The sequence below is a fragment of the Canis lupus genome, chromosome 6, assembly GCF_011100685.1.
Source record: "Canis lupus familiaris isolate Mischka breed German Shepherd chromosome 6, alternate assembly UU_Cfam_GSD_1.0, whole genome shotgun sequence".
NCBI classification, from domain to species: Eukaryota; Metazoa; Chordata; class Mammalia; order Carnivora; family Canidae; genus Canis; species Canis lupus.
In genome coordinates this window covers 41,801,183-41,822,930 of record NC_049227.1, presented here as the reverse complement: position 1 = coordinate 41,822,930, position 21,748 = coordinate 41,801,183, and the positions used below count along the sequence as shown (strand labels likewise).

The 21,748-nt window shown below is 38.1% G+C and overlaps 1 protein-coding gene across 3 annotated transcripts; it reads right to left on the bottom strand.

Moving 5' to 3' along the window:
- Positions 1-1,792: 1,792 nt before the first annotated feature.
- KCNA3 (potassium voltage-gated channel subfamily A member 3) lies at positions 1,793-21,536 on the bottom strand. Of its 3 annotated transcripts, none has more exons than XM_038541029.1 (3): positions 18,373-21,536; positions 11,367-17,703; positions 1,793-7,378 (listed from the first exon to the last, which is right to left on the bottom strand). In XM_038541029.1, the coding sequence occupies exon 1, from the start codon at positions 21,534-21,536 to the stop codon at positions 19,974-19,976; it is 1,563 nt and encodes a 520-aa protein (XP_038396957.1). In that variant the 3' UTR covers positions 1,793-7,378; positions 11,367-17,703; positions 18,373-19,973. The 3 variants fall into 3 exon arrangements, with proteins under 3 accessions (XP_038396957.1, XP_038396958.1, XP_038396956.1); XM_038541030.1 differs by having other exon boundaries at positions 17,611-17,703; XM_038541028.1 differs by lacking the exon at positions 11,367-17,703.
- Positions 21,537-21,748: the final 212 nt, after the last annotated feature.

Sequence of the window (21,748 nt, the reverse complement as noted above, 5' to 3'; positions counted from 1 at the left end):
TTGTCACTTATATGCTTTGGAATCAGATTTCTGGCTTATTTGCTTTGTTTCACCTCTTGGGGTTTCATTTCCAAAACAATTATGTCACTGACCTTAAATTTTAAAAGACAGTGTCATCCCCAGAGGGTTTAGTTCTTCATTTGGCTTTTCCTCCTCTGCCATGACTCAAGGCATCAGGTACTATGTCGAGAGAATGAAGAAGGATTTAAAAAAATATAATGTAACTCATTGGGCTGTGATTAATGGAATTTATAAATACATGATATATGAGCCTAAAGGAGAGAAAGGCACAATATTGATAAAGTTTGTAATACAAAAGAAAGTATAGAAAAGTGTACCGAGGATTGAGTATAGGCCCTAACCTACAGATGGTGCACAGCAATAATAATTATGCACTAATTTGTTTCTGCTGAGTCCAACAGAAAAGTGGACATTCTCATGGAGGAAGGCATGGTTCAAAGAGGGTATCTGTAATCCTGCATCTCTTTTTTTTTTTTTTTTACCTTTTTTTTAATCCTGTATCTCTTAATTCACTCTGTAAATGTTTACAAAGGATTTAAAGATTTAGTTCCTTAACGCGAAATACAAATTATGGCTCATGGAGTCCATCACCAAAACTACATGACCAGAAAGTTTAAAAACAGTTCTTTCTTATATCAACCAGAGGCCTGGAAAAAATGTTTTGCTCCTTAGTAGCTAATTACTACATGTGTAAGGCAGCCTAAATCTGCACTTTTTTTTTTTTTTTTTTTTTTTTTTAAGACAAAGTAAAATTCCAGATGGAAACAAGAGGGCCTCTGTTTTGGTGATGTAGCATGTGTTGACATTCCAAAAGCAAACACGTTTGAGTAACTAGCTGCTATTTAGAAAAAGAATTAAGATCAACATTGCTAAGCACAAAATAACAACAATGGGTATGTACAGGCTGATTAGTAGAAATTATAGTCTGTCATGGTGCAAAAAAATACTGGACATAATAGTGAATATGTATGGAAAACAAAATGTCCTTATTTAACACTTGACTGTTCTGGATCTAAAAATGAGAATCTTCTCCTATAGGCTTAGAAATATGAATAGACATCACCTATTAGGCTCTAAGCTTCCTGAGAGCAGGGGTACCTTTGTATTCACCTTCATACATTTGTTTTGCTTCAGTTTTCTTGTAATACGGACACAAAGTATGAATGTACAGACTTATTAAAAAAAAAGAACATGTTATGGATAGCAAGAAAAAAAAAAAAAGAAGATGAAGACTCCTAACTCTGGGAAACGAACTAGGGGTGGTGGAAGGGGAGCAGGGCGGGGGGTGGGGGTGAATGGGTGACGGGCACTGAAAACCAATAAAAAATAAATTTAGTATATAAAAAAATACATTTTTTTCTTCCTTGAGATTCTTCTGGGTCCTCAACAATGTATAATAGGGAACAAGGGAAGAAACTCAGGCAAAGTTGGCAACCACAGGATTACTAAGTGTAATGCCCAAAGTCCTTACCACAGTCATGCGGGAAGACACAGGACAGTCTGTAAAGATCAGTGATGCTTAAGCTGCTGACAACAACTCAGGTTTTGATGTTTCCTCTTTTGCAAAAATAAAACAGGAAAAAGCAGACAGGCAGACAGAGAGAAGAGAAAGAATTTGAAACTCATATGAGTAATGGGATTTTTTGGGGGGGTATTTTATTGAATTCTGCACATAACATTTGCAAAGAAAACACTTTAAAGCCAATGACAAAATTTAAAAAATGGGTCAAAGAAAAAAAATCACATAATCAACTCACAGGTATTTACTGTATTTACTTAACAGAAGGTTCAAATTTATTATGACAAGAACATTAGGGAACACAGCATAAGAACTTACTTAAACTTTACATTAATAAGTGACAAATTAACATAATTCAATATTATTCAAAGAAGATGAATACAGCAAAAATGTTTGATTTTACATTTTATTAAGAATTCCATTACTTGTTATTAGGCCAGTATTTGAGAATGATTATTATTTCATTCCATACAAAATAATACCTGTTTGACTTAGCTGTTTGACAAAGAGAACCAAATTTAAGGTTAGAAAATGTTAGATTCTGACATAATATAGCGTATGTGCCACTTAATTATACACAGGAACACCACACTGCTAGTCAGTAAAAGTACAGAATGTATCACACACTGTTGATTTACAAGGGAAAGCAGTAACAGTACCTCTGTGTTGTTTCAAAAAAGGATAAAAACGTATTCTATCATGAATTAGCCCGTGAATCTTCTCCATGCTCAAAGTGAGCAGCATCAGATTTTAATTTTATCTGGGAAATTAACTAGTTTTTAAATATGTGGATGAACTTTACCCTCTACTTAAACTATGACTAAATGATAATAATACTGCTATTTAACATTTGGTAACCAATTCTTTTTGAATAGTTACAAGAAATAAGGAGTTTACTTAAAATGAGTCCTTCTCCCAGTGCCCCCTTGCCTGTCTTCTGCTAATCACAGAATACTTGTGATGAGAAACAAGAGGCTGAAAGTCAGGGACTCTGGTCCATCTGACAGTATGTTTTCTCTAAATCAGAATGTCTGCAGTTTCTTGGATTATTGCTTCTTTCAACGGGTCAGTCATTGTGGTAGGTTTTGTAAAAAGGAAATTACGTCAGTGAAGAAGATAACTTTTCAGTCTAGCATTCTGACATCACATGTCAGATTTGGTGTTTGTGGTCAGGGTTTAGGGACTTAATATGTTCTAGATGGGAAATGTTTGGCTCTCACCCTGTGGGAGGACTACTTTCTGGAAGTATCCAAGAAGTTCTGACAATAGCAGAAAAATACCTTGTCCCCCAAACCTTATATTTCCCAACATATCAGTTAGAATTATATTTTAGTTAAGGTTTTAAAGATAATGGCAGTGATGGGGGCAACAGAACATGACAGATGGAGAACAGGGTAAAGAAAATGAGACTTGGAGCCATTTGCTGGCCAAATGATCTTGGACAAGTCACTTGCTCTATCGGTTGTTTAATCTCTAAACTTCAGATGGTATTATTACTTCATATAGATATTTTAAATAAGGTTAAATAAGATGTGAATGATCCTTGCAAAGTATGACACAATAAACAAATGATAGACATTGCTATGAAAACACTGCAGTTGGCTATCTGCATACTTACTATTTGTATAAGATTTCAAAAATGGATTGCTTATTATTACATTTAACATGCTACATAGAAATACTACATATACTGTTTGCTTTCCCTTGTAGGAACTTATAACTAAAAACTATATCGTATTATGGGGTAGTTCCAAAAATGGCCTACACTGAAAAAAGAGGAGTATATTCCTATTTGGTTTACAGTCATACAATTTATGGCATATAGGAAAAACACTTTGACAAGTAGTTTTAAATTAACTAAATACTTAACCTTCCCACCCCAAACCCAGCATTAAGACATCACACCATGGATACAATTTACTGGAAGAGATACTACTATGGTTAGTTTCTGTATGGTAGTTCACAAATTGTTGCAAGATACAATATTAACACAATTTGCTAGAATCACCACTGAGCAAATTTCATCAACTTTAAAATAATGGATACAATTACTTTTCACAAATATCACTAACACGAATATATAAGAGACTCAATTACACCTAAAGTGAAAATTCAGATTCACAAAACCAAAACCCATCAGATTAAACGTTTTAATGAATTGCTCAGCTAGTCAAAATATACATTTCCTACTATGATAGAGGCCTTTAAAAACTGCCCCCTCTTCTGAATGGAAAGATACAAGACTAAACCTCTGCACAAATAATATCATTATGACAAAATATTTCTGTATTACTTAAATGGACTGTTATCATTTTAACAATTCCCCTAGTGTCTATATTTTAGCATCTTTCTATCCTTTCTTCCATAAAACCAGCAACCAGAATATATTCTTATTTTTCAATGGGTATAATCATCTCTTATCTATGTTGTACAAAAGCTATAACCTTTCTTTTTTCCAACTGTCCACAAAAGCCAAACAGAAGCATTTGGGTTATCCCTGAATTTTGTTTCTCACTCCTGAGCAAAATTAATTATAGAATGGCTCTATCAGGCCACTTTTGTATTCACAAAAATTTACAAAATTTTGTGAATGTTACTTCAAATTATAGCCATTGATTCCAAGACCCAGATGGCATTACCTCTTTAGTGTGACGAAAAAAAATGCACCCTGCCATCAGCTACAGTTCATTGGCAAGGATTATATATTTAATTCTGGTTTGTCGAGTGTTTATAAACTACAAAAATTTAAACAGAGCGTTCACTTGAACAGAAATTTTGTTTAACTCAGCATTGAAAGATGAAATAAGTCATAATAGGTAAGCCATGGTCAAAATTAAAAGTAAAAGCTACATTTTCTAAGGTCTTGCTGAGGGTCAATCAGAAATATGAACGTTTGGATTTGTAGTCTATTCAGTCACGTGAACAGAGATCTGCGGCATCCTGGCGCCTGGAGAGGGGCAACAGGTACACATCTATGTGTATCAGGACATTCTGAAGATGTTATAGAATTTTCAAAAATGTAAAGAAACCAGGTTACTACATTTAAAGTCTTCATTATACAGATAGAGAAGTTGGGGGGAGCTCAGAGAGGTCAAAGGGACTTTCCTAGGGCACATGAGTTATTAGCAGAGCCAACACTGAAGCACAGACACCGCTTAAGCTCTACCAAACTGCCTCTCGTGCAAAAAAGATCAAGAGATTGTAAGGTAACCACTCCCATCCCTCCAAGCTTTCCCCACCTTCTACTCTGGGATTATGATGTTGAGTGTGCAGTAAAGCTCTGGTACTGTTCTTAGCATATACAATTTCAAATCACATTAACATCTAATTAAATTTAACAAATAACCTCCCCTCCTTTCCAGTGATTTCATTAATCTGTTTCCATTGTGCAGAGTGCTTTTTCTACTTTTTCATGATCCCATTATAGGCCAGTGACAATTCTTAGAGGAGAAAAAAAAAATCCTATTTCTTCTTCTCATACTCAATTTGAAGAATGGTATATTTATGACACTTTCAAGGTTTAAATCTTATTTCAATTTACTCGTTCCTTTGGAGATGCATAAGAAAATCTGAGTGCTTTAAGTATTCTTCAAAGCCTTTTTAAGGTATATAAATGAGGATTTGGGGGCTGGGAAAGGGCTTGGAGGATTATTTAACCCAGCATACCCATCTTGCAATTCAGGAAACTGTAGCCTAGCAATGCTAAGTGACTTATCTAGTATCCCACAGGTAGAAAGTGGGTAAGCACTCTGGTCTCATGCTATCTAGACCAGTGCTAGATTTTTGCTATACATTCGGTGAAGCATATTGGGTATGACAGTTTACTCATCTGGTGCCACTCTGAGCTTTTATCGCAAAGTCCAGGTTTTGTCTTTATTTGAAACTGCTGGAACCTGCAGCAATAATGCAGATATGATACTAAATATTCATAATGCTTAAAGTTATGTCATTAGTGTTTCCAAGGTAGTACTTATGTCTATTTTTGTAATGTCTACTGATACTTACCAAAACATCTGAATGTCTAAGACCTCTTCTAGGACAGTTAATGGGTCTGTTTCAATCATCCCAATAGCTGATATGAATTACTTTACTGCTGACCAGTCTATGATCATTAGTTATGAGTATTAGGTGGCTAGAATGGATTGATAATTCTCTGAGCTAGTGTCCCTCCTATGTGGGCTAACATAGAACAAAAACATAGTAGTGGCTTTGGCTATGTTTTCACCTCAATTACAAGTCATCCAGATGACAGGTTCATATTGCTCAAATCTGAGATACTTATCACACTCTTTTACTTCATTTTTACCTAGAGTGTCTGGTCTCAAAATTCTCACTATAGAAAAATTACCAGCAAATTGTACAGAATTCATTGTAGACACTGCCTCAAAGAAAGTTACTTAAATTATCTCCTACCCATCTGTTGCTGCTACTAGCTATCAGATTGTTTCAGTTACCGATTCTTATATATTAACAATGAAACTCATCACCTGTATTTCCTTCTACATGGCATCAAAAAGTATTATAATCTTGGCTTTGCTACTGAAATATTTTGATAGTAATTAAAATTCTACAAGCCCTCTTATTATAACAGCATCATTATACATTTGAATAACAGGAAATTGGTTATTTATGCACTTGTTCAGGTATGTTTCAAAAATAAAATATGAGAATGAAAAAAGTCTTCATTATACCAAATGTTCACAGTTTGACTTTCCATAAGGCTTATTAAATAATATACAAATAGCTACCATTCTGCTGAAATGTCACAGTAAATACATTAATAATGGCACAAAAGTGAAATGTTTCCCAAATGGGAAATCATCTTCATGACCTCCTTAATCTCTTTTCCAACTAAAACTTTGCTCTTTTTTATTGAAAAAAGTTCCATTTCTAAAGGAATAAAATACAAAAATAGAAAATAAGTCAAGAAATCTTTTACAGATATAATTTTGAAGGAAATTCTATAAACATTAGATGAAATATTATATCTTTAAGAATGTGCTTTTTCTCACCATACCAAACCACGTGAAAACTAACTTGAATGAGGATATTATATGTAAAATGCTGCAAACTATAACTAAATATTAAAATTTTAGTTAAAATAGGCAACTTAAACATATAATAAATACTAATATATTTTTAGGTTTACATTCAGCTAAAACCTACCTATGAGGCTAATTGTAAATCTATCATTTTGATCAAAAAATAAAAGGATGTTTAATTAAGCAAGGCACATTTCTTTTAGGCCAGTCTGTTTAATACCATTCATCTGGGCACAGTGTAGACTTCACTTATTTATGTGTGAAATGGGCCAATCTATGTAGGAGAGCCTTTGGTACAAAACACACCTTCACAAATAAGGTTGCACATAACTCAGAACACAGAAGATAACATTACTAAATCTCATGATTCAACATAGTCCAGTGATTAACTGAATGAAGAAAACAGTACCAGTTGGCTTGTTACAAACAAACATTCAGATTTTCTTTATCAGCAGTACCTGATTCGTTTTTGAGTGATTTGATTTCAGTAAAATGTCAAAAAAGTTGAAATGATCTCTTAATATTTTTTCATGTTTTTCTTTATCTCTTTATCACTATCTTTAATATTGCATACAATTTGAAGAGAATCCTCCAGCTTTAGAGCTGTTTCCTTTATATAAAGCATTTATTAAAGACAGGTTATTTAATGTCAACTCAAACAAACACATGTACTGGCAGACAGATCACTGCCCGTCAGTGATAGAACCAGCACTGCAGTCTTGATGTAGGCAATTTAGAAATGAACATCCTGTTGTTTAGTGCAGCTCTACAGTTCTCTATGGGACTCTTCAGGTATCTGTTAGACAAAGTAAACACAATAATTTACTATATATTTCGTGTTTAAAAAATCATAAACGTTATGCTAATATATTCTATTCAATATACTTTTCAAAACTTTTTTTTTTTTTACTGGTATCCTGAAAAGTTCAACCAATTTAATTTTCTAAATTTATCAATAATATACCAGAGCTTTTAGTTTATAAATTAGAAAAAGTTTCAGGGTATGCTTAAATTATGAACTTTTTGTTCTTACTAATATCCACTTTCAAATGTAGTCCAAATCAATGTGATTGTTTGCCTTTTGAACATAAAAAATTATCTTCACCTTTAGAATCATCTGAAAGGTTCCAAGTGCCTACCATTTTTTAGAAAAATATATGTATTGATTTTTTCAATGCATTTCCATGGGTTGGTTTCTTTACTGGCAGTACATCCCACTGTGGTGACCTAAGATGAGAACTCTTGAAGTGAATGGAACTCCCATGCTCAGATAAGTGTTATGGAGAAGAGGGGAGGGTAGGGGTGGGGGAGGCAGAGCGAGGGTGGGAGAGAGGCATAGGGAGAGGAGGAGAGAGGGAGAGGGAGAGGCAGAGGGAGAGGGAGAGGGAGAGGGAGAGGGGGGAGAGAGAGAGAGAGGGAGAGGGAGAGGGAGAGGGAGAAACAGTCTCAAAATGAGTATGGTGGTGAAAACTATGTTCTAGTTATTATGCCTATACTTTATCTTGTCATTACACAAATAACTTTTAAATCTATTGATCCTTTAAAATATAAACTCGACATAGTTATGTATCACTTCAAGAAATCACAAATTAAGACAATAACTGCTTGACCAGGGTCTGTGGAGTACCAAGAAATAAAAGTTCAAGGTTTGGTGTTCTCCTCTGCTAACTAGAAAAAATTTGTTAGAAATGCTGACAGTAAAAGTGTTTAAAAATTGCATAGGGATGGGCCGCCTGGGTGGCTCAGCAGTTGGGCATCTGCCTTTTGGCTCAGGGCATGATCCTGAGGTCCTGCGATCGAATCCCACGTCAGGCTCCCTGCTTTTTTTTAGAAGAATCATCCACTTACTAAACCTAATGTTGTATGCCTACTGTGTGCTGGGCAATCATCTAGTGAAAAGTTTTCCTTATTGGCCTGGATGATACTTGACCATCCTTCATGTAAGATACAACTTCTTGACAATAATTTTTGGCCATACACCAAGAGTATACTTTTGTATCACAGTATCCTTAATTTTTATTATGAGAATTTGAAAATTACAATGGTCAAATTGCTGATAATGACTACTAATTACAGGAAATTACAGGTAACATGAATGATCTGGCACCCATTTCATTTCCTAGGTGCTTAGCTTCTGCTCATTGCTACTGCAGCTCTGGTTACCTGGAGATGTTCCTATTAAGCTGTTCTTGTCTTGCTACTATTATATCCTTTTTATATAAGAAGCTGAGCCCCTTTTTGTCTTTAACTTCATGTATCAGTAAGACTCTTGGCGCTAATTAAATAAGTATGGTATATAGCTCAGCATCCACTGTAGATGTGGAGGAAGCTCCAAGTTAATAGCAACAAGTAATCAAACTCATATTTGGATGGTACATTAGTGGCTAGGAAATGGCTTGAAGGGCTTAGAAGAATAGATACTGACTTAAGCATCAAAATGTACTCTACAAAAATAGAGAAAGGAAGTGTCATAGAAAATGGTGAGACCTATAATTGAAGATATTTGACCAAATAAGTGTTCTAACATATGAAGCAAGAAAAGAGGATAAGAATGGTTAAATTTCTATAATTATGAAGCTTATGAAGAAGTAACACCTTCACCAAGGCCTAAACAAAAGAGGTACAGAAACCCAGTTTAATTAACTGCCAGCCTCACTAATTTGTATTTGATGAGAAAAGAGGTTACAGTCATTCCACAACACGGAATTTTGTGGGAACTTTGTTTTGATGTGTCTATACTTTGACATCTATTAAATAACTTAGAGTTGGCTGCACACCAACAAGCTCGAGAAATTCTGCCAACTAAATGGTAATGAATTAGCCCAAGGACTAAAAAAATTTCTCATTCAATTATGTATGATTCTCTGATTGGCCTCTTGGAAATTATGTATTCCTGGCAAGCAAAAATATTTAAACTCACTCAGTAATTAAAGTTAGTAACATGCTAGGATGTGAGCTTTGTCAAAAATCTGAAAGTCATGAGCTTGAGGTAAGTCACAGCTACTTTGAGCAGTATTTGGGTCTACTAATAATAAACATCTTTAATTCACATTGTGGTCTGGTAAAATAAACTGATCTTTTGAAATCACTTAAAATGGCTACAGGTTAAAGATTTATAGAATATAGATATGAAGTAATTCAAACATAGTTCTTACCTGGTGAAATTATTTCTGTCTGTGGTGTTTAGTTTCCCACTACATTTTGAAATCTAACACAGAGTCACTCTTGTTTAACATACTTTTTATTATAATTTCTTATGGAGGTATTTCCCCAAGCTATTGGGGAAAAACTGAAAATTTTTGTCCTGTAGTCATACAGGAGATAAATATAAAATGCAATGGCATGTGAGGCTGCCTCTTATAATTTCTAATATCTTAGCTATTATAGTTTATAACAGAAAATTCAGTAAAACCCATATTGGGTTAAATAACAAAAATAAACAATGTTATAATTCTTTACTCCAAACAAACAAAAAACCATGAAAAAAACAAGAAGTGAAAATTATTCAATTCTCTATTTTGGGTCATTCCCTTAAAAAGTCCCAACAACATGTCCTCAGAAGAGAAATGATCTCTCTCTGTCCTATGTGGGATCAGCTGTATAAAGGGATGAAAGGTTCGAGTTTCTAACTTCTATTGGTCTACATACGTAATCTCAAGCACATCTATTAGTTTTCTTTAATTTAGTCACATGTTTAGTAAGGAAATTGTTCCACTTAGATGTACACCCAGTCAAGGTCGGTCTAATGTGCCTGAGAAACCCAAGGAAAGGAGAAAATTCAGAAGGGGTGTGGGAAAGGTTCCTTTCTGTTCATATCCAGAGAATTCCCATTTCTTGCTGCACAGGGAAGTGCATCTGTTACAATATTACCTAAAATCACAGCAATGTCTGCAGTACTCCTTTATATCAATGCTTTAGTTTAGTCTCAATAGTTCCATACTACACACGTTGGTTTTTCAAAGCTTCTAGCAATTTGCCAATAACAACATATGCTATTCGTGCCTCTCCCCTATTTTATTTAGAAGTGACCTAAGTTTTGCCATTATAAAAGTCACTCTAAGAAAACGCTCTTACTGCTTGTGGGTTCAATGCCTCCCTCTTCTTTCATGTATGAAAAAGTCACTTAAAAAAACAACCAATTTTTGTGATCCTATCGTATAAGTTAACATTTATATCAAAAATTAAGTTATTTTATGGGTGTCTGGGTGGCTCAGTTGGTTAAGCAGCTGCCTTCTACTCAGGTCATGATCTCAGGGTCCTGGGATTGAGCCCTCTCCCTCTGGCCTACCCCCCCTGTTCGTGCTCTCTATTTCGAATAAATGATTTTTTAAAATTATTCTGTAAAAGAAAGTATTTTATTGGGTAAGGCCATGTCTACAGTAATGTAATTCTTTAAGGTGATTCTTTGATGAAATATCTATGCCTTATTCAATTAGCTTCCATAGCAATGAAAATCCCATAGATATTTTCAGACCATCATTAACTAAAACCAAGACTGAACTTATAGTAGAATTTCTTAGAATGTCTGCTAGATAGGTAGATTCCTGGAGATATCACTTCTTTGTTCTGATTTTGGTTCTACTATGTAAGCTAATCAGTTAACAAATACATATTGGAGTATCATTTATAAATAGCTCTTTATTAGCTGCTAGGTGGGAAACAGTCTCTGTGAAGCATTCCAACTCCAGGTAGCCATGGTGATTAGGAGTGATATATAATGTTATATTTAAATTATTTATGTTAAAGAATTCCACCCCCATAATTGGATATGGAGCATGTTTTACCAAGTAGAAGCCTTCTCCAGTGAACCAGTTACAAGAAATTGTATCCAAATGAGCATGATGAGGAGTCTAAGCCTCCTAATGCTAGAATGAAGCATAGATACACAACATTAAAATTTTGCTTATGGCTTAAAAACACTCAAATCAGATTTTCCTCCCTCTCATCCCTTCCTTGAATAAACACTTATTAAGCAGGAGCTTTATTACAAGTCTTGAGGGATACAGTAGCAATGAACATACAAAAATTCTTTATTCTCATGGAAGGGAAGATGGACAATAAATAAGCAAAATATCTAGTGTGAGAAAACTAAGCTGAGACAGATAAAAGGGAGTGCTGTGGGGGCTGCACGTTTAAACAGAGTGGTCAGGGAAGGGCTCATTGAGACAGTGACACCTAAGGAGGTGACGGAGCAAGCCATGCAGACAGCAGGTGGAACAGCAAGTATACAAAGACCTGAGGTGAGGAAGAGCAAGGAGGCTGGCACAGCTGCTGCACAGGATTAAATGGGAGAGAAGTCAGAGAGGAAGTCAGAAGGGTATGGTGACGTGGAATAGGCAGGGCCCTGCAGGATGTCAGGCCTTTACCGTGGAGGCCTGTGTGAATTGGAAAGCCAAATGAGGGTTCTGACCCAAAGAAGTGACATGATCTGACAAATGTTTTAAAGGTTTTCTCTAGCTGCTGTAAATGAGAGTAGTTTCAGGGTACTCTAAAAATCCAGGTGAGAGATAATGATGGCTTAGAACAGGTGGTTATAGAAGCTAGCCTCTGCAAACACTTTAAGAGTGGAGCCAACAGGATTTGCCAATGGCCTGGATAAAGGGTATGACAGAAAGAGAGGAATCTAGGATAATCCCAAGGATTTTAGCTTGCAACTGGAAAATTGAAGTTGCAGTGATACAGAGGGGAAAAAGGGCAGGAGACATAGGCTTGATGGTATGGGTCGGGGAGGGGTGGGGAGAGGGAAGCTCAGTTTTGGACATATTAAGTTTGAGATATCCATTCTATATTCAAGTACAGATGTCAAGTACATAGTAGAAATTCAATCTGAATTTCAGGGGAGAGGTCCAGATGGGAGAGAAAAATCTACATATAGATAGTCTAAAGCTATGAGGAAAAGACCTAATGCAGAAAGAAGAGATCTAAAGACTAAGCTGTGGCCCATAGGGCTCTCAAACATTAAGACTCTGGGGAGATGAGAAAGACCCAGTAAAAGAGGCTGTGAAAGAGAGGCCAGAGAGAGGTAGTAAGAAAATACAGAATGTCATGCCCTGAAGTCAAAGGAAGAAATTCTTCCCAGGAGGGAGGAAGTATTCCACAACGCTAAATGCTTCTCATGGGTCGAATGAAATGAACACTGAGAAATGACCACTGGGATTATTAGCCTTAGGAGGTCACCAGTGACCTCAAAAAGTGTACTTCTGGTGAAGTGATAGGGGTGAAAGTCTGTTTGGAGCAGACTTGGGAAAAAATGGGAAGGGATTCAATGAACAGTGACATAGTCCCTACTCTCACAGATGAGATAGACATTAATCATATAATGAATAAATATAAAATGTCAAGAAAACATAGTATATTCAATTCATTCTAAGACATACTTTTCCAGATTAGAGCACCCATGAAATTGTAATTGACCTTAAAGTCACAGTACTTTCCCTTTAAAATTGGCAGTTTTTCTTTTTTTAATGGCACACAGCATAATGATGGTCCTTATAATCGAAGGTACCTTAAATTTGATGAAATGTGCCATAACAGGAGAATTGATAAAACCAGATTTTTCATGATAAAAATCTCGGAGGGAATACTGAAGTAAAAATAGAAGTTAATGAAGTGAGGAGAGGGCTGGCAGTGGGAACATCTGCAAAAATCCGCATAGATGAAGGCAAAAGGGAACTTATCCTGTAACTAGAAGAAGAGCAGGGCGGAGACAGATCATGTGGGGTCATGAAGGCTGTGTTAAGCCTTTGGGTCTCAGAATTTTATAAAGAGGCAGGTGATATAATCAGATTTGAGCCTCAGAATGATGCTTTTGGCTACCAGGTGGAGAACGGGTCAGACTTGCCACAGGAAATGTAGCAAGGCCAGTTAAGAGACCTTCATACATACCCTAGATAGAGATGTAGCAATGTGGATTAAAGTGGTGATGGCAGTGATGTTGAAAAGTAGATTATTTTTATGGGTATTTAGGAAGTAAAATGACTAAGCTCAGTGATAAACTGAATGTATTTATTGCTTTTATGAATCCACTATTACATTAATAAATACATTGAGAACACTAGGCAATAAATCTGCCTTTTAAGCAAGGCTATAAAAAACTAAAAATGTTTTGTAAATGTCTATGTAGCACATATGAATGAAAACCAGTATTTTGGAAATTCACCAATTTTAGACTTTTTAGATCTGTAGACAGAAAGTAAATATATCTTAGGCTAGAAAATAACAGGGGAGGTAGGTGTGTGTGTGTGTGTGTGTGTGTGTGTGTGTGTGTGTGTGTAACAGATTACCCTCACTGGCTTCTCTTCCTAATTAAATTATATGTTTTAATTTAAGGAACAAGTTTAAATGTATAAAAATAAGAACCTTAGGATTTAGAGAGAATTTCCATAAAGAACAAGAGTTTAAAATAAACTTAACAAAAAACCAGTGAAATAGCAGTGCTGATTGACATGTAACACATACGTGCAATGCTAGCTTTCATTCTAAAAAGTTAGTGGGAATCTCAACCAAGAGACTTTGTGCTTTGATGAAAGGGGGAGGGTGATGTTGGGGGTTCAATAGAAAAGAAAAAGCTTCTCTTCACTCTTTACCACCATGCTGGGGGTACTATCCCTGTATCTGCAAAATCAGAGCCTTGCATGCACAAATTTATTCATAATGTTCTTCAGATATGATGAATCATCATTTTTTGTTGTTGTTGTTCATTTAGGTGCTACCTTACTAACAAAATCCCAGGATTTACTTTTACAGAATCCCAGGATTTACTTTTTAGGCTAGAGCTTCTATTCTGCACTATTACAACAATAGTAAAATGGCTTCCAAGAAAATGATGGAGCAGCTTCTCCAGATCTCCTCTTTAATATATTTGATACTTAATGATTCAAAATTTGAAATGTACAGAATAACACATCCAGTACAAAAGAGGGGGGCAAGAAGAGAGAAAAACCATGAAAATGTTTCTGTGTAAGACATCTTGTCTTTATAATTCTGAAGACAAAATTAGTTTACAGCATCACTGAAGACAAAGACAAATATTTGAAAACTTTCTAGCCTGTTTGAATAATTTAAATTAAATCTGCAAGGTGAATATGAGCATATAGAGAATATTATTATCCTATACTGTAAGCAATGGCCATTTTCTGGCAGGAGGTTAGGAGCTGAGTCATGATAGCACAGGGTTTGGGTTCTGCATGGCTTCCCTCCCTTCTTCCTGCCTCCCTTGATTTGCCCTCTCTCAAAGGTTTTCTACTACTCCCTGCAAGTTATAGAAGACAAGGGATTTCATTAATAAGTATAAAATTGTCAAACAAAATATAGGAAATTACTAGCACAAATATAATAGTCTTATCTTCCGTTTAAAAGGTGAAATAAAAAACAGAAAGAAGAGCCCCACCCTAAAATGCAAGCCCTGAATGTCTTCTGCTCCATTCCTATGCTCCTCACCTCTGTCTCACAGTGTTTCCATAAGTCTTCAGATTTGGGGGGGGAGGGGGATGTGTACTTTTCTTTATTTCTTAGTGGGAAGGGTTATCAATTCTAGTCACAACTGAGAGGTGTGGAACTGCTGTAGAAAATGTTGAAGTTTTAAATGTATGGAAGTCATTAAATTATAGTTATGGCTCTTAAAGGAAAAAACTATTGGCTATATATATATATATATATAATTTACATACTCTGACCAGAGCAGTTGCTTGAGTACGTTTTATGCCAAAGGTAAATAACAAATTTGATGTAAACAAACCATAACTTTAAATCTCTTCATAGTCTGCATTTAAAATTTCAATCCCAGAAATTTTATCTCAAAATTCAGAAATAACTGATAGAATGCTTCCTCTTATTTGTAGCTGTTTGTGATTACGTCAGCATAGTTGGTGGGTACTAAAGTTTTGTATAATATCAGTTTAAAGCACCATAAAATAAATAAATGACAATGTTATTTTCATCTCTGGATTCACCAGCTGTAGGGTATATACATTTTCCCCAGGGTGTTGGTAGACATGCACGGATCCAGTCACACCTCCTCCCATGAATCTTCTTCTGTACACACAGACATATGCATACCTTTCAACATCCAAGATGTGCAGTTGAGCTCAACAACGAGTCTTTGTTTTGGCAAAGCTAAATGGTATGTGTAAACTTAGACTCATTTGTATCTTGCTGTAAGCCCAAATCACTATCCATTTTAGTTTTCTAAATGATTTAGGACCTCAGAGAAGGGGCTACAGCTATTATGTGGGACGAAATTATATTCTAAAGTGTTTCTGAGCACAGATGCTCTTAAAGATCCATAGAGTGATTGGGTAAAGCAATAATGTCACAAATTTCAATGAGCTGGCAATCTCCTGTTTTCAGGCCTTTTGTTCTAAGTAATTTCTCCTTTCTTAATAAGGGAGAGTCAAAATATTTACACTATTTGCTGGCACGGTTCTTTGGTAACCTAAGCAAAGTATAAGGAGATGGAAAAATAACAATTTGAGTAATACTATTATCTATTGTGGATTAAAACACATGAAAATAGGAAATTAATCTTAAAACTGAAAAATATCTATTGTCCTAGCAGGTATCACTGCTATGACTGATTATGCTTTCAGAGTATAATATTAAATGCAGACAAATCAAACATATAGGAAAATAGTCTTTTATTATTAGAAAAGTCAATCTCTTTGTTCAATTTAAATACCTTATATTTGATCCCTATGTTTAAAAACTCTGATGATTAGGAAAGGGTTAATTTTCAATATACTGCATAAAATAGGTTTCTGGAGATATATTCATTACAGGAATTCATTAATTAGTAACATGGGATGAAGTAAAACCTAAAAGCAATAAGAGATTTATTTTTTCAATCTCTTTCAAGTCACCTAATAGAAGGAGCATGGGTTTGGGGGCCAGAATGACCTGGCCTTAAATCATAGCTGGGTTTCTTGCTAGCTGTGAAGTCTTTGGGAAATCACTTAACCATAACCATCTATTTTTTTTAACCCTCCTAAAGTGGGGTGAATACCACTTACCTTGCAGAACTGAGAAGTGAGGACATGGTAATTACATGGTAATTATTATAGTTACAGAGAAAGTAAATAGGAAGATACTGATTACTTATGTATTTCATTATCATTCACAAAGCTTCATATTTATCATACAATGCTTGTAAGTAATGATCACAACAATAATGTAATCTCTTAGCAAAATCTCTGTTGCATATCATGCAGCCAGTTTTTCTATTATACCTGTACCAACATTTAATATTCACAGCAACTCTATGAGGTACTATTTACTATCCTCATTTTACCAATAAGGAAACTGAGGCACAGAGAGGTTAAGTGTTTGCTCCAGTGTCATACAGCAGAGTCAGGATTCAAACCCTGGCAGTGTGACTGCAGAGCTTATGCTTTAAATCACTTCATTAAAAACTGGAAAATAACATTAATGTAAGATTATAGTTATTCACTCATAAAATATATCTTGAATACATACAAAGTGCTACAATTTGTGTGAGGCACCAGTATCCAAAATCTGTATTTGTCAAAATACAGAACCTATAACCTTTAAGGAGCTTATAATTTGACAACCAGAGGCAATTATACTATCTCAGTATAGAGATAGTATACAAAAATACTGTATTTTGAAATACAAAAAGCTGTATTTCTCTGGGTTGAAAACAAGGTCTTCTTCATATTACTACTAATAACCATATAGTTCTAAAAATTATGGTGCAACCATTATTTACCTATAGAACTAAGCAGGGCTTCTATAGCTTCTAAATAGAAGTGAATAAAAGTGACACTGCACTTTGTTCACCTTCACGTCAAGATCTTTTAAGAACAGATACAGAAGTTATTCTTCCATTATTACTATAGTGTATCTAACATATTACCACCAAAATGGGTCACAAAAACAATGTCTGGTCATTAAGAATACTAAGAATTTGATCAAAAGGTAGGCAATGGTAAAAGTAACTCAAACAAGTAGTAAAGGACACTAGATGAAGGAGTCCTATTTTGATGCACAGAGATAAAAGCAGTGACCCATTACCAGGTATATAGATTTCTTGCCTCTATTACTTTTTTGTCTTTTCCTTCCTCTTCTCCTTCTAGAAGTCTTCACCATTCTTTTTCACTGTATTAGCTACATAAATGATAAAGTAGGGTTCTGATTATCTGAAAATACTTTATGAGTTTTAGATAGTTATATCCTATCAAAATCAAAACACAATTGTGCACAATGTATAATTGTGGAAAATATAGTATAATATATATAACATATATAAAATAAAATGGTTTTGTTCAAATACAGTGTTACCCTTGTTGTAAGCTTAACCATTTTTGTTTAAAACAACTGTGCTACTGCATACTATAATTATGTAAATTAAAATTGGGCCAATAATCTAACAGCAGTGGGTTCTGCCTTTTACCTTTTTTTTTTTTTTTTTTTTTTTTTTTTTTTTTTTTTTTTTTTTTTTTTTTTTTTAAAGGGGAAACAGGTTGCTCAGAAACTGAGAATGTTAGGAAAAGAAAGGGAATCATTTTCAGTTCAGTTTGGGTGAAGGTTATTCTAAAGAGCCATGACTCCTCCCACCTACCCATCCTTTTGCTATAAAGAACAGAAACCAAGGGACAGTTTACAACTTGGAAATCAAATGGAAAAGATGTTGTAAGTGATCTTTAAAAGGCATTTGCATGTAACTAATATGAAACTATTGGTTTTGCAAGTATCACCAATCTAGACAGGAACAGCATTTCCTTGGTTCCCTGCACAAAGAGGGAGAGCTCTCAGTACCCCCCACACAGTGCTCACCTGTTTCTGTTTGTCTTCTGGCAACCCCTGGTATATGGCTGAAACTTGCAGGTATTTTCCCAAGATTTGGTTACTTCCCGTCCCTCCTTTCTATTGATTGTCTGCAATTCCCTTAGTTAAAAAACAGGTATCCTTTATATTTTTAAAGTTTATTTAGCTTTTCAAGTGCTGTTGTGGGATCTGGATTTTTTTTTTTTTTAAAGAGGAAGTCTGAAGGTCCCTTGTAGTAAGGTTTCAGGTACACTGATTGACTCTTTCATCTGCTTATGTACAGAACACTTTTACATTTGCTTTTAAATTTCACTTGTTAGCTTGAAACTTCTTGGAGGAAGAAAACAGTATCCTTTTAAATTATTGCCTAATTATTGGCATTTAATTCAAATCATGCCTTATTGTAGTATAGATCTAACATCCCAAAGGCAATATTTTCCTTTCCGATTCAGTCATTATGAGATGATGTCAATGATTTTCTGTAGTAAAAAAAATATGCATTTTGTGATTCATTTCACCACCTCAGATTTTCAGGCATAACTTTATTTGTGCGGTTTATCCAAATAGTGGTTTTCCTTATGAAATCCCGTAAGGAGGAACCATCTGGAAAGGTTATTGTGGAAACGGCAGGGGCTAGGGGGTGGGGCTAGAAAGCAAGAGATGCCATGACAACCTTTTTCGGGTTTCCCAGGAAACATGGGTTGCTATGGGAACTGCATCAGTCAGGTCCGAATTAGTAACTTCCGCTGGAAGGAGTGTCTGCCACTTTAATCTTCTTGTGATACTGCAGAAGCTTATCTCGCAGGCGCATTAGAAATTTTGTTTCTCTCAGCGGCACTGAAAACATGTGTTTCCACACTTTGATAGATGTTGCCGGGAACACACACACACACACACACACACACACACACGGAACATCACAGGAATCTGCCTGTCCATCTCTTTTGAAATGCTGAACAAGCCCCAGAGAGTTCAACTAATTAGATCGGGACACCTTGGGCACTTCCCTTTGTTCACAGTTGTAGAAATCTTTAAGATTCCAGGAAGGGGTTCGAATAGAACTTCCAGTCAAAAACCAAATACCCTTACGGTGGGTTTACAAGTCATTGCCCTAATCAGACTTCTCATCCAAGTATCCACAGCATAGGCAACTGAACTAAAGATTCAATAATGTTCAAAGGTCCAGCAAACGGAAGCATCCTTTATGCATGTGCCTGCTTTACTTAGTAAAGAACAACTGTCTTTCAATTCCGAGGTTAGGCAGTTACTCTAACTGTTCTTTAGTTTCGTTTCCTCCCAGGATGTACAGTTTTTTTTTTTTTTTTTTAGAGGATGTGTACTAGAAATCAAGTTTAAAGTAAGTTTGTTCTTTGCAATATTCGAGGGAGGGGGAGGAAAAAATGGAGAGCTGAGAGAATGCAGCCCACTTGCAACACAGACACCTGTTTCAGTATGAAGCAGTAGGGCGAGGGAAAATGAAGTGTGCTTTCCACTTCTTCATGTCCTTTCTTTGATGAGTGGTCTGGAAATGTATAAAACGAGGGCATACACAGACCAAGGGGGCACGGTCCACGCAGTACTTGAGCACAGCATGTCACTCGTAGCATATATTAAACGTCAGTAAATATCTTTTTGATGTTGACACAGGAGTTGGGATTATTGTTCGTGGTGCAGGTGGCAGTGGAATTGCCCGTTTTGAAGGGAGTCTGGGGGAAAGCGCTATGGTTCATGCCCCCCTCTTCGATCACCATGTAGTCCGACTTACTCAGAGTCGAGTTACTCCTTGCTTTTCGGAGCTCCTCGGCCGAAGAGGAGAGGTGCTGGCAACTTCCCACGTGCATGTACTGGGCTTGCTCTTCCCCCTCCGTCTCCCGGTGGTAGAAGTAATTGAAGTTGGAAACGATCACGGGCACCGGCAGAGCGATGGTCAGGACACCAGCGATGGCGCAGAGCGACCCCACGATCTTGCCCCCTATGGTCACCGGGTGCATGTCGCCGTAACCTACTGTCGTCATGGTCACCACTGCCCACCAGAAGGCATCCGGGATGCTGCTAAACCCCGAGGTGGGGTCGTCTGCCTCGGCAAAGTAGACGGCGCTGGAGAAGAGGATGACCCCAATGAAGAGGAAGAAGATGAGCAGCCCCAGCTCCCGCATGGACGCCTTGAGTGTCTGGCCCAGGATCTGCAGCCCCTTGGAGTGCCGGGAGAGCTTGAAGATGCGGAAGACCCGCACCAGCCGGATGACCCGCAGGATGGCCAGGGACATGGCCTGCTGTCCGTTGCCCTGTCGCTCGGCCAGTTCGGTGCCCAGGGTGATGAAGTAGGGGATGATGGCCACGATGTCTATCAGGTTCATGATGTTCCGCGAGAAGGTGGCTTTGCTGGGGCAGGCGAAGAAGCGCACGAGCAGCTCGAAGGAGAACCAGATGATGCACAGGGTCTCCACCACGAAGAAGGGGTCCGCGAAGCCGGCGGCGGCGGGGGGGCCCGACGTGCCGTTGCGCGCCGCCTCGGGCTGCTCCTGCGCCGCCGCCGCGTAGTCCTTGTCGTCGCGGAACTCAGGCAGCGTCTCCAGGCAGAAGATGACGATGGACACGAGGATGACGAGCACCGACACGATAGCGATGCCGCGCGCCGGCCCGGAGCTCTCGGGGTACTCGAAGAGCAGCCACACCTGGCGCTGCAGGGCGCGGCGCGGCAGGGGCCGCTCCTCCTCGCGCAGGAAGCCCTCGTCCTCGCGGAACTTCTCCATGGCCTCCTCGCCCAGCTGGTAGAAGCGGATCTCCTCGGAGAAGACGTCGATGGGCACGTTCACCGGCCGGCGGATGCGGCCGCCCGACTGGTAGTAGTAGAGGATGGCGTCGAAGCTGGGCCGGTTGCGGTCGAAGAAGTACTCGTTGCGGAGCGGGTCGAAGTACCGCACGCGCCGCCCGGGGTCGCCCAGCAGCGTCTCGGGGAACTGGCCCAGGGTCTTGAGCTGCGTCTCGAAGCGCAGCCCCGAGATGTTGATGACCACGCGCTCCCCGCAGCAGCCCTGCTCCCCGGCGGCCGGCGGCGCGGGCGGCAGCGGCTCGTAGCGCTCCCGCTCCCGCTCCCAGCCGCCCGGGGCCGGGCCCCCCGCGCCGTCGGCCGCCTCGGGCTCCGGCAGGTGCTCGCCGGGCACCACCGTCATGGCGCGCTCGGCGGGGCCGCCGCTCGCGGGGCGCTGCGCAGGGAGGGCGCGCGGGCGGCCGGGGCCGGGGAGCTCGTCCATGCGGCGGGACCGGCGGCGCCGCGGGCCGGGCGGCTCCTCCTCGCGCGCCCCCCCCGCGCGCCGCCGCCCCGCCCCGCGAGCCCCGCGCCTGTTGCCGCCGCGCCGCCCCGCCTGGCTCCGGGGGGCCCGCG